Source organism: Rhinopithecus roxellana, chromosome 12 (assembly GCF_007565055.1).
Source record: "Rhinopithecus roxellana isolate Shanxi Qingling chromosome 12, ASM756505v1, whole genome shotgun sequence".
In the NCBI taxonomy this organism is placed as follows: Eukaryota; Metazoa; Chordata; class Mammalia; order Primates; family Cercopithecidae; genus Rhinopithecus; species Rhinopithecus roxellana.
Window position 1 is genome coordinate 83,547,759 of NC_044560.1, and position 13,821 is coordinate 83,561,579.

Here is a 13,821-nt window from a genome sequence, read left to right on the forward strand (position 1 = left end):
CTTGGCCTCCCAAAGTGCTAGGATTACAGGTGTGAGCTACCACAACTGGCCCGTAATTTTTTGTCTTTTTATTTTCTTGCATAATTTTAAAAGGTTACATGCCGAGTCCAGGCGTGGTGGCTCACACCTGTAATTCCAGCACTTTGGGAGGCCAAGGCAGGTGGATCACTTGAGGTCAGGAGTCTAAGACCAGCCTGACCAACATGGTGAAACCCCGTCTCTACCAAAAATATAAAAATTAGCTTGGCATGTTGGCACACACCTGTTATCCTAGCTACTCGGGAGGCTGAGGCAGGAGAATTGCTTGAACCCAGGAGGTGGAGGTTGCAGTGAGCTGAGATTGCGCCACTGCACTCCAGCCTGGGCAACAGGAGTGAAACTTCTCAAAAAACAAAAGATACTGTGCCTTTTGTTGCCTATCTAAACTGATTTAAAACTTTTTCTGGCCGGGCGCGGTGGCTCACGCCTGTAATCCCAGCACTTTGGGAGACGGAGACGGGCGGATCACGAGGTCAGGAGATCAATCCTGGCTAACACGGTGAAACCCCGTCTCTACTAAAAATACAAAAATTATCCAGGCATGGTGGCGGGTGCCTATACTCCCAGCTACTCGGGAGGCTGAGGCAGGAGAATGGCGTGAACCCGGAGGCGGAGCTTGCAGTGAGCCGAGACCCCGCCACTGCACTCCAGCCCGGGCGGCAGAGCCAGACTCCGTCTCAGAAAAACAAAAGGGTTCTGAGAGATGTTGTTGGCTTGAAGAGTTACAATTCAAATCTGTAAAAGGTGCCTGAGTACAAAGAAGGTTAAAAAGCACTACCCAGTGTTCCTGCTATATATTCATTTGAAGAGCTGCTTTTCAAACCACGGGCTCTTGGCCTATTCTTCATTAACCCTATTTTCTTTTTCTGTTTTAAGATGGAGTCTCACCCTGTCACCTAAGCTGCAATTCAGTGGCACAATCTCAGCTCATTGCAACCTCCACCTCCTGGGTTCAAGTGATTCTCTGCCTCAGGCTTTCAAGTAGCTGGAATAACAGGCGCCTGCCACCACGCCAGGCTAATATTTTGTATTTTTAGTAGAGATAGGGTTTCGCCATGTTGGCCAGGCTGGGCTGAACTCCTGACCTCAGGTGATCCACCTGCCTCAGCCTCCCAAAGTGCTGGGATTACAGGTGTGAGCCACTGTGCCCGGCTTTCATTAACCCTATTTTCTGTTAAATACTCATAGAAAAATAATTGCTAATCCATTCCTTTTAGTTCAAGTTCGCCATACTGTGAGGATATTTAGCACCACCCAGTGGCAATTTTTTATGTTCTTGTGAATAAATAGCAACTTTGCAAACTCTTGATCCCAAAAGATAATACCTGTATCAATAGAAACAAGAAAAAAGTTGTGAATCAAACCAAATTTCATTTATAAAAGTCTTCTACTTTAAGAGTTCAGATCATTTTAAGGTTGTTTTCCTGGCCTCATGTCTCCTTAAAGACAAATAGTTAGGCCAGGTGCAGTGGCTCACACCTGAAATCCCAGCACTTTGGGAGGCCAAGGTAGATCACTTGAGCCCAGGAGTTCAAGACCAGTTCAAGACAACGTAGTGAGACTGCATCTCTACAAAAAATTTTAAAAATTAGCCAGGTATGGTGGTGCATACCTGTAGTTCCAGCTATTTGGGAGGCTGAGTTGGAAGGACTGCTTGAGCCCAGCAGTTTGAGGTGACAGTAAGCTATGATTGCACCACTGCATTCCAGCCTGGGGGACAGAGTAAGATCCTGTCTCAAAAAAAAAAAAAAAAAAGGACGAATAGCTTAGGTAGTTAAACAACAACAACAATAAATACATTTTTTCAAAAATTCTCCTTTTATTCTCTAGTTATACACATATACTCACTTTCAAATAAAATTCTACATTAGAAGGAAAGGTCTCTTTGTAAGGCATAGTATTGACTTTTTCTTATGAGAAAACAGGAAATATCATCAGTGCTTTTAAAAAAGTGAAAGCGTAAGAGAAAATCAGGGCTCTATCTAGAGAAGTCTAATTGTTTCTCTATAAAAACGAACTGGAGGGCCGGGCGCAGTGGCTCAAGCCTGTAATCCCAGCACTTTGGGAGGCCGAGACGGGCAGATCACGAGGTCAGGAGATCGAGACCATCCTGGCTAACACGGTGAAACCCCGTCTCTACTAAAAAAATACAAAAAACTAGCAGGGCGCGGTGGCAGGCGCCTGTAGTCCCACCTACCCGGAGGCTGAGGCAGGAGAATGGCGTAAACCCAGGTGGAGCTTGCAGTGAGCTGAGATCCGGCCACTGCACTCCAGCCTGGGCGACAGAGCGAGACTCCGTCTCAAAAAAAAAAAAAAAAAAAAAAAAATGAACTGGAATACAGGATACCTGTCCTATAGCAACCTAAAACACAACCTCCCTTGATGTACATATAGAAAATATATGTCTTGTAGCCGGGTGCAGTGGCTCAAGCCTGTAATCCCAGCACTTTGGGAGGCCAAGGCGGGCGAATCATGAGGTCAGGAGATCGAGACCATCCTGGCTAACACGGTGAAACCCCGTCTCTACTAAAAATACAAAAATTAGCTTGGCATGGTGGCGGACGCCTACAGTCCCAGCAACCTGGAAGGCTGAGGCAGGAGAATGGCGTGAACTCAGGAGGCGGAGCTTGCAGTGAGCTGAGATCACGCCATTGCGCTTCAGCCTGGGCTACAGAGCGAGACCAACTCAAAAAAAAAAAAAAAAAGAAAAAAGAAAGAAAATATATGTCTTAACCAACTTGGAAGAAAAACAAAATTCTGTGTGTGCAAATATATTTTTTCAAGTTATTCTTTTTTCAACCTGGATTCAGCCTCAGGCTGCTGCTGACATCAGTGCTCCTCGCTGGGGTGAGGCTGGAGGGCTTGCATTGCACTGGAAGGGCATGAGGCACCTACTGCCATAGCAGAGAATCAAAGGACCATAACTGTCCCTTGGGGATTGAAGAATTTTTTTTTTTTTTTAAAGTCTGATTATTTGGGGACCATAGACCAAGGCTATACCCTGATTTTCCCTTTCTGAAAGTCACACTTTAACTAAAACATTTCTGTTCTACAAATTTCCATGTATCGAAAGACGCTGTAGAATTTAATTCATAGTGTCTTCTCAAAAGGAAAAAAAAAAGCAGTTATTCATAGGAGTCTTTTCTTTTTTGGTGTCTTAAATGTCAATGATCACAAAAACTTCTGGCTTCTCTTCATCATAGACCTGCATTGCCGAATATGTTATTGCTTTGACTTCTGTTCCCTAAAGTTGGGGTTAGAGAAAAAAAAATAGGAAAATAGGATATTGAAATCATAATCATTAACTCTAGCAACAATCGGCAGAAAGTAAAAATTTTAGTATTTTGAAAATGAAAAACTCACATGAAACAATTCGTTATGAAATTAGCATAGTATACAGGGATCCAAGAAAAATGAGAGGCAACACATGCACAATGGAGTTGGGACATGGAACTCTAATCCTGGCTTTGTTTCCACCTGGGTATAGAAATTGTTTGGCCTGTCTGGACATCAGTTTTTCATTTATAAAATGGGTTAAATTACATAAAGACACATCCATAGGTATGTTCACTGCAGTACTATTCACAATAGCAAAGACATAGAATCAACCCACATGCCCATCAATGGTCGACTGGATAAAGAAAATGTGATACATATACACCATGGAATACTACACAGCCATAAAAAAGAATGAGATCATGTCCTTTGCAACATGGATGGAGCTGGAGGCCATAATCCTAAGTGAATTCATGCAGGAACAGAAAACCAATACCACGTTTCCATATATTTAAGAGGGACACAAACATTGAGTACACATGAACACAAAGAGGGAAACGAGACACCGGGTCTGCTGATCGAAAAACTGCCTATCAGGTATTACGCTGATTACCTGGGTGAAAAATTATCTGTACACTAAACCTCCACAACACGCAATGTACCCATGTAAAAACTTGCATGTGCACCCCATGAACCTAAAAATAAAAGTTGGAAAAAAAAAAGTAAAAAGCTTTTGAGGATGATTAAAAAAAAAAAAACAAATGGGTTGAATCAAAGAACACAAGCTTTTCTACTATTTGGCTCACCTTCTGAAACCCAAACCACCTCCTTACACTCTGATCTAGGCCTTAGGAACTCAACCTATTCTCTTTTCCTCAGCTGCCAACACTCAATTCACCTCTTGGGACTCTTCTCTTTCCAAGTCTAGCTGAAGAGTAAGATATACTTTCCCTACTTTCCCAGGTCAAAAGCTCTCCACACGTCTCTGATACAAGACACTGCCCAACCCTGCCCCAGTTTAAAACCACAGAATTAGATGTTCTCTCAGGTTCTTTCCAGCTCCAAAAGGAATCTACAATAGTTCTGTGCACCATAAAATGTATTAGGCAATACGTAAATGACATTTGCTAGCTGTACACCACACAAAAAAAGGAAGATTTCACAGAAGGATATAAGTGGCAGTGCCGCTGCTTTTTCTCCTCTGCCACAATCACCTGGCAAAAACCACAACCTAATTCAAGTTCAACTGTCTGCTTATGGCAGCACACACCATGCTAACTGTTATCACCCTGAGTGTATGTCCACACATCTCAAACAGGAATTCAGCACTTGCAGTAAAATCTTACAATTACCAATAAATTCCCTTTTTCACTCTCTGAGACAATTCTTTTCCTTCTCCTCTAGTGATCATTCCTCCCTCATTCTCACTCTCAATCAATTGTGCTTCCTAGAGAAAGTAAGAGCAACTCAGTAAGAACTGACGCATCTTCCTACCACCAAATCTACCATCATGCTGTATCTGTACTCACCTTAGCCTCCCTGGCTGCAATGAATGGCTTGTCCCTGCTCCCATCAGAAGGCCAACTTCTATACATAAGTATTCGATCCTATACCCGCCTTACCAAATTTTACCAAAGAGGCTGTGGCCCTATCTCTACAACCTTATCTCCTACATTACACCTTCACTCTCAGCTCCAGCTTGCTGTTCCATGAACACAACTTATCTCATTTCAGGGCCTTTACACCTGTTTCTTCACCTGGAAAGTTCTTCCATATTTATGCTCACTTATCTCTCTTGCCTCTGCTCAAATATCACTTTGTCAAACATACTGATATATTTTGGCTGTGTCCTCACCCGAATCTCGTCTTGAACTGTAGTGCCCATAATCCCCACGCATTGTGGGAGGGAGCAGGTGGAGATCATTGAATCACGGGGGCGGTTTCCACCATGCTGTTCTAGTGATAGTGCGTGAGTTTTCAGGAGATCTGATGGTTTTCAAAGGGGCTTCCCCCTTCGCTCAGCACTCACTTCTCTTCCTGCCACCATGTGAAGAAGGAAGGGTTTGCTTCCCCTTCTGCCATGATTGTAAGTTTCCTGAGGTCTCCCCAATCATGCTGAACTGAGTGTCAATTAAGCCTCTTTCCTTTATAAATTACTCAGTCTCGGGTATGTCTTTATCAGCAGCGTGAGAATGGGTTAATAAACATATATTTTCTGACCCCCTCCCCTCCTCCAACCACTCTTATCTTATCCTGATGGCACTGGTCACTATCTGAAATTATGTGTTTACATGTTTGTCTGGCTCACTTCTTCCACTACATTTTAAACTCCGTGAGGGCAGAGACTTCACTTATCCTATTACATTTCTACCTTGAGTGAGTAAAAAAATGTCTGAAACACTAGAGGCACTTGATTCAGCATTTGCTGAATGCATGCATAAACTCATGGATAGATGGATGGAATATGGATTCATGGAGAGAAGGTAAAGACAATATTAAAACCAGGAAGGTATTTTTAAACCAAGAAATATTCCAGGAACCAGATGTTTTAATAAGCTATTTGTAAAACATTCCTTTTTGCTTTGAAAAGTTGTTTGACTGACTGGGCGCAGTGGCTCATGCCTGTAATCCCAGCACTTTGGGAGGCCGAGGCAGGCGGATCACCTGAAGTCAGGCGTTTGAGACCAGCCTGACCAACATGGTGAAACCCCACCTCTACTAAAAATACAAAAATTAGCCGGGCGTGGTGGCGTGCACCTGTAATCCCAGCTACTCAGGAGGTTAAGACAGGAGAATCACTTGAACCTGGGAGGCGGAGGTTGCAGTGAGCTGAGATTGCGCCACTGCACTCCAGCCTGGGCAACAGAGTGAGACTCCATCTCAAAAAAAAAAAGTTATTTGATTATTCATTCATTCATTCATTCATTCATTCAAAAAATAGGAAGTAGCTGGGTGCGGTGGCTCACGCCTATAATCCCAGCACTTTGGGTGGCCGAGGTGGGTGGATCACCTGAGGTCGGGAGTTCGAAACCAGTCCGGCCAACGTGGTGAAACCCCATCTCTACTAAAATACAAAAATTAGCCGGGCATGGTTGCGTGCGCCTGCAATCCCAGCTACTCAGGAGGCTGAGACACGAGACGCCCTTGAACCCAGGAAGGGGAGGTTGCAGTGAGCAGAGATTGTGTCACTGCACTCCCTCCTGGGTGACAGGGTGAGACTGTCTCGGAAAAAAGAAATAATAAAAACTGTTGGCTGGGCGTGATGGCTCATGCCTCCTTTGGGAGGCTGAGGCAGGTGAATCACCCGAGGTCAGGAGTTCGAGACCAGCCTGGCCAACATGGTGAAACCCCATCTCTACTAAAAATACAAAAAATTATCTGGGTATGGTGGCATGTGCCTGTAATCCCAGCTACTCGGGAAGCTGAGGCAGGAGAATTGCTTGAACCTGGGAAGCAAAAGTTGCAGTGAGCTGAGATCACACCACTGCACTCCAGCTTGGGCAATAGCATGAGACTCCGTCTCAAAAAACAAAAAAAAAATTGTTAGGAGTACCAAGCTGGAATTGGTGGTATGCACCTATAAGCTCAGCTACTCAGGAGACTGAAGTGGGGGGATTGCTTGAGCCTAGGAGTTTCAGATCAGCCTGGGCAACATAGCAAGGCACTGTCTCACATAAACAAAAACTCTCAGGAGTAAATGAAATTAATTTGCTCACGATTCATTCTGAATACTTCCAAAGGCAAATATGAATTTAGAATACAGTTTTGTGCTGCATAACAACATTTTGGTTAATGATTAACTGTATATATGATGGTGGTCTGAGAAGATTATAATACCTTTTTCTTTTTTTTGAGACAGTATTTCACTCTTGTTGCCCAGGCTGGAGTGCTAGCGCACGATCTCTGCTCACTGCAACCTCCACCTCCCAGGTTCAAGTGATTCTCCTGCCTCAGCCTCCCACGTAGCTGGGATTACAGGCACCCGCCACCACACCCAGCTAATTTTTGTATTTTTAGTACAGACAGGGTTTCACCAAGTTGGCCAGGCTAGTCTCCAACTCCTTACCTCAGGTGATTCACACCTCAGCCTCCCAAAGTGTTGGGATTACAGGCATGAGCCACCATGCCCAGCCTATAATACTGTATTTTTACTATACCTTTTTTTGGTATTTAGAAATATAAACATACAAATATTTACCAATGTGTAACAACTGCCCATAGTATTCAGTATAGTAACATGTTGTACAGGTTCGTAGCCTAGGAGCCATAGGCTATACCATACAGCATAGGTTATACCATCTAGGTTTGTGTAAGTACACTTTATGATGTTTGCACAATGACGTAATCGCCTAAAGATGCATTTCTCAGAATGTATCCCAGTAGTTAAGTGACCTATGACTATCTGGCCTAAACACAGGGGTCAGCAAAATATATATAGCCCACAGGCCAAACTGCCTCTTTTTGTACAGTCCCATAAAGTAAGAGTGATTTTTATATCTTTATTTATTTATTTTTATTTTATTTTTTTGAGACCAGTCTTGCTCTGTCACCCAGGTTGGAGTGCAGTGGCATGATCTCGGCTCATTGCAACCTCCGCCACCCAGGTTCAAGTGATTCTCCTGCCTCAGCCTGAGCAGCTAGGATTACAGGCGCGTGCCACCACGCCCAGCTAATTTTCGTATTTTTAGTAGAGGCTAGGTTTCACTATATTGGCCAGGCTGGTCTCAAACTCCTGACCACAAGCGATCTGCCTGCCTTGGCCTCCCAAAGTGCTGGGATTACAGGTCTGAGCCACTGTGCCTGGCCTGATTTTTACATTTTTAAATGGTTGGGGGGGGAAATCAAAACAATGACATTTTATTACTTTTGAAAATGATAAGAAATTCAAATTTCAATGGGCATAAAAAAGTTTTACTAGAATACAAGTGAACTCATTCATTTAAGTATTATCTATGGTTGCTTTGGTGCTACAACAGAGGCACTGAGTAGCTGCTCTTCTGTCATTCTTGGCCCACAAATCTTAAAACATTCATTATCTGTTCATTTTACAGAAAAAAAAAATTGCCAACTCCTGTTCCAATAGATTTTCCTATCATAGAGTGAGGCCATACAGGTCGGCAAATACAGAATCTAGAGACACACAGAAAGTAGAAGGTACAATAGAGAACATCTAGTCCAACATCTTTATTATAGGAGAAGAAATCAAAGGTCAAAAAGGCAAAGGGAATTTCAAATCCCACAATAATCTGAACAAATGTGACCCTAAAACCCAATGCTGACTCCTCATCCACTAAATCAGGTGTATATAATCACAGTATTTTAACAAAATATATCCAGACAGGTCAGAGAACTTTGAGAAAAACTTATGACTTTACACCAGCTAGAACTAACTGAAGTTGACTGTCACGTATATGAACTTTATGGTAAGGAAATTTTTCATGTTCTTAATGGCTGAGTTTTAAAACATACCTGAGGGTGCTTGGACAATGAAAATTCTTCTCCCCACCTTGAGAATACAAATTAAAACATGATTAAGATTTGTTCTCTCTTTATATATTTTAAAATAAGCCTTGTAAATGTGGTTAACATGCTAGAAAGCCAAAAGAGACAGGTGGGGTCAGGGAGTTGTTAAGTTTCACTTTGATTTGTCAGAAGATACAGCTGTTGATGGACGTGTGTACAGTGGTCATCATTTGCTCTCAAGGTTGATAGTTAAGGCCAGGCGCGGTGGCTCACACCTATAATCCTGGCACTTTGGGAGGCCAAAGGGAGGATCGCTTGAGCCCAGGAGTTTGAGAAGAGCCTGAGCAACATAAGGAGACCTCATCTGTACATAAAATTAAAAAATAAAAAAAACTGGTTGGATGTGGTGGCACATGCCTGCGGTCCCAGCCACTCAAGAGGAGGAGGCAGGAAGACTGCTTGAGCCCAGAAGTCAAGGCTGCAGTGAGCTGTGATTGCACCACTGCACTCTAGGCTGGGTGTCAGGCCAAGACTCTGCCTCAAAAGAAATTTTTAATTACAGGCTGGGCGTGGTGGCTCACACCTGTAATCCCAGCACTTTGGGAGACTGAGGTGGGCGGATCACCTGAGGTCAGGAGATCGAGACCGGCCTGACCAACATGGAGAAACCTTGTCTCTACTAAAAATACAAAATTAGCCAGGTGTGGTGGCACATGTCTGTAATCCCAGCTACTTGGGAGGCTGAGGCAGGAGAATCGCTTCAACCCAGGAGGCAGAGGTTGCAGTGAGCCGAGATCGTACCACTGCACTCCAGCCTAGGCGACAGAGCAAAACAAAAAAGGTCATACACAGTGGCTCATACCTGTAATCCTAGCACTTTAGGTGGCCAAGGCGGGAAGATCACCTGAGGTCAGGAGTTCAAGACCAGCCTGGCCAACATGGTGAAACTCCGTCTCTACTAAAAATACAAAAATTAGCCAGGCATGGTGGTGGGCACCTGTAATCTGAACTCCTCAGGAGGCTGAGGCAGGAGAATTGCTTGAACCCGGGAGGCGGAGATTGCAGTGAGCTGAGATCGCACCACTGCACTCCAGCCTGGGCGACAGAGCGAGACTCTGTCTCAAAAAAAAAAAAAAAATTTAATTATATGGCCAGGCATGGTGGCTCCCACCTGTAATCCCAGCACTTTGAGAGGCAGAGGTAGGTGAATCCAGGAGTTCAAGACCAGCCTGGCCAACATGGTGAGACCTCATCTCTACTAAAAATATAAAAATTAGGCAGGCATGGTGGTATGCGCCTGTGGTCCCACCTACTCGGGAGGCTGAGGCACAAGAATGGTTTCAATCTAGGAGGCGGACATTGCAGTGAACCAAGATCACGCCATTGTACTCCCAGCCTGGGCAACAGAGTAAGACTGTCTAAAAAACAACAAAAAAATTAATTTTAAAAACTTTAAAAAAGGTTGATAGTTGATCTCAAAATAAATGTGCCCCAATATAGTGTACCTATGGTGGAATCTCAATAAACATTGTTTAATAAATATTGTTTCAAAACAGAGTAGTACCATATTCAAAATTTTTACTATCCTCAGAGTTATGAAACTAGTTAAGTAGGCTGGGTGCAGTGGCTCACAGCTGTACTTTGGGAGACTGAGGCAGGAAGATAACTTGAGCTCAGGAGTTAGAGACCAGCCTGGGCAATGTAGTGATACCCTGTCTCTACAAAAAATGTAAAACAACAACAACAAAAAAAAAATTAGCCAGGCATGGTGGCATATGTATGTAGTCCTAACTACGTGGGAGGTTGAGGTAGGAGGGCTGCTTGAGCCCAAAAGGTCACGGCTGCAGTGAGCCATGATCATGCCACTGCACTCCAGGCTGAGAGACAAAGCAAAACCCTCTCTCAAAACAAAAACAGCAAAAACGAAACAAAAAAGAAAAAAAAAAACTAATTAAATAATACCTCCCATTGCAGAAAGCAAGTCTGATTACCAAAGGCAAAATACTAGACTCTATAATGCGGTCCGAACTTGGTTTGCATTTTACAACTTTTCTAAAAGTATCCATGATCTGTATATAGAAGGCCCTAGAAAAGTAATCTAGAACTTGGGATCAGTCTCCTCTCTGCCTTTGATACTAATGTGACTGAAGATCACAACGTGGTGTAGTAGAAAGAGCAAAGTTTTAAAATTCTGTTCAAACACATATTAGCTAGTACTTTTGGACAAGCCTGTTTCTTTTTTTTTTTTTTTTTTGAGCCGGAGTCTCGCTCTGTTGCCAGGCTGGAGTGCAGAGGCGCGATCTTGGCTCACTGCAGCCTCTACCTCCTGGGTTCAAGCGATTATCCTGCCTCTTAAGTAGTTCGGATGACAGGTGCCCACCACCACACCTGGCTAATTTTTGTATTTTTAGTAGGGATGGGGTTCCACCATGTTGACCAGGATGGCCTCAATCTCTTGACCTCGTGATCCGTCCACCTTGGCCTCCCAAAGTGCTGGGATTACAGGCGTGAGCCACTGCACCCAGCAAGTCTGTTTCTTTACTCATTAAACAACAACAACAACAACAACACAGAGGTGAAGATAATAAAAGATCTCACTTTACAAAGAAGAATTGAATGAAATTCAATATAAAATGGGGCCACAGGAGTTAGAGACCAGTCTAGCAACACAGCAAGACCCCATCTCTATAAAAAATAAAAAATTAGCTGAGATTAGCCAGGCATGGTGGCAGGTGCCTGTAATCCCAGCTACTCAGGAGGGTGAGGCAGGAGAATCGCTCGAACTCTGGAGGCAGACGTTGCAGCAAGCCAAGATTGCAGCACTGCACTCCAGCCTGGGCAACAGAGCAAGACTCTGTCTCAACAACAACAACAAATTAGCTGGGCATGGTAGTGCGCACCTGTAATTCCAGCTACTTGGGAGGCTAAGGAAGGAGTTCACTTGAGCCCAGGAGTTCAAAGCTGCAGTGAGCCATGATTACACTACTGCACTCCAGCCTGGGGGCCAGGGCAAGACCCTGTCTCAAATAAATCAATAAATTAAATTAAATTAAATTGAGCCAGGTGTGGTGGTGTGCACCTGTTGTCCCAGCTACTCAGGAAGCCAAGACAGGAGGATCACTTGAGCCCAGGACTTGGAGGATGCCTGGGCAACATAGTGAATGAGAACCCATTTCTAAAAAAATAAATGAGGCCGGGCGCAGTGGCTCAGGCTTGTAATCTCAGCACTTTGGGAGGGCCGAGGTGGGCAGATCACCTGAGGTCAGGAGTTTGAGACCAGTCTGGCCAACATGGTGAAACACCGTCTATACTAAAAATACAAAAAATTAGCTGGGCGTGGTGGCAGGCGCCTATAATCTCAGCTACTCGGGAAACTGAGGCAGAAGAATCACTTGAAGCCAGGAGGTGGAGGTTGCAGTAAGCTGAGATCACGCCACTGCACTCTAGCCTGAGCAACAGAGCGAGACTCTGTCTCAAAAAAAAAAAAAAAACAAATAAAAAATAAATGAAAATAAAATTTAAAAGTTGTATGTAAAAATAACCTAGGAGGGTCAGAAACAGTGGCTCATGCCTGTTATCTCAGCACTTTGGGAGGCTGAGGCCAGAGGACTGCCTGAGCCCAGGAGTTTGAGACCAGCCTGGGCAACATGGGGAGACCCCATCTCTTCAGAAAACAAAAGAGTCAGCCAGGCGTAGTGGTGCACTTGGTGGTCCCAGCTATTCAGGAGGCTGAGGTGGGAGGATCCCTTGAGCCCAGGAGGCTGAAGCTGCAGTGAGCCGTGACCGCACCACTGTACTCCAGCCTGGGTGACAGAACAAGACCCTATCTAAAAAAAAAAAAAAAAATTTTTTAAACCTAAAAAATATAATTAAGTGACTAAAGAAACCTGAGACACAAGTCCAGTCAAAGTGACCTAACTAAGTGTTTGCAAACTCTAGAAGGAAAAGAAAAGTACGATTTGTTAATAGAAGGAACTGATTTAAACAGGTCTAGAAGTGAGATGTATGAGAAAAAAATGTGTCAGTGTTTCCCATCCACTAAGCTGGGCTTCATGCTGTGCCATTTAGCAATTATTTGTATTCTCTCCCTAAAAATCAACAAATTGGGAATCAGATTTAACAATTAAAATCAACTTTATTTTGATAAGTTTCTGGTCTTCCAAGCCCTTAGGCATCCCACAAAACTCAATCTGCAAGTGGCCCTCTGTTTCCTTGCCCATTGAATTCAATGAAGAATATAACTTTAACTTAAAAGACTTTCATCAAAACTTACCCAATTGATCGTAATTTGAAATTTCTTTGATCAATACTAAGTACTTTCACTTCCTAGAGAGGAAAAAAAAATTTTAATTAAAAAAGCTCATAATAGACCATCTACTAAAAATCTTTTTGTTTTGTTTTGTTTTTTTGGACCATCTACTAAAAACCTGTACAATCTTTTTTTTTTTTTTTTTTTCTGAGACGGAGTCTTACTCTGTCGCCCAGGCTGGAGTGCAGTGGCGTGATCTCGGCTCACTGCAACATCGGCCTCCCGGGTTCAAGCAATTCTCCTGTCTCAGCCCACCAAGTAGCTGGGACTACAGGTGCCTGCCACCACGCCCGGCCAATACATTTTTTTTTGTATTTTTAGTAGAGATGGGGTTTCACCTTATTGGTCAGACTGGTCTTGAACTCCTGACCTCAAGTGATCCACCCACCTCGGCTTCCCAAAGTGCTGGGATTACAGGTGTGAGCCACCACACCTGGCCTTTACAACCTTTTCTAGAAAACAATAGCATACAACTTCTGTGAAGCAAAGAAAATTAAAATATTAGCTTAAATAGGACAACAAATGAGATATATATGTATATGGGTTTTTTTGTTTTTGTTTTTTTTGAGACAAGGTTTCGCTCTGTTGCCCAGGCTGGAGTGCCGTGGCATGATCTTGGCTCACTGCAACCTTCACCTCCCAAGTTCAAGCAATCCTCCCACCTCAGCTTCTGGAGTAGATGGGACCACAGGCATGTGCCACCGCACCCAGATTATTATTGTTTGTTTGTTTGT

At 43.6% G+C, this 13,821-nt stretch overlaps 1 protein-coding gene across 2 annotated transcripts in view; it reads right to left on the bottom strand.

The window, feature by feature from the left end:
- Positions 1-3,167: 3,167 nt before the first annotated feature.
- Positions 3,168-13,821, bottom strand: part of ZBTB8OS (zinc finger and BTB domain containing 8 opposite strand) — a 34,437-nt gene continuing 23,783 nt past the window's right edge. For both annotated transcript variants that reach the window (XM_010354166.1, XM_030941797.1), the window contains exons 5-7: positions 13,052-13,104; positions 8,785-8,821; positions 3,168-3,283 (exon numbers count right to left, since the gene is read on the bottom strand). In XM_010354166.1, the coding sequence (XP_010352468.1) occupies positions 3,197-3,283; positions 8,785-8,821; positions 13,052-13,104 (177 nt within the window). In that variant the 3' untranslated portion in view covers positions 3,168-3,196. The remainder of the gene's footprint in view (positions 3,284-8,784; positions 8,822-13,051; positions 13,105-13,821) is intronic.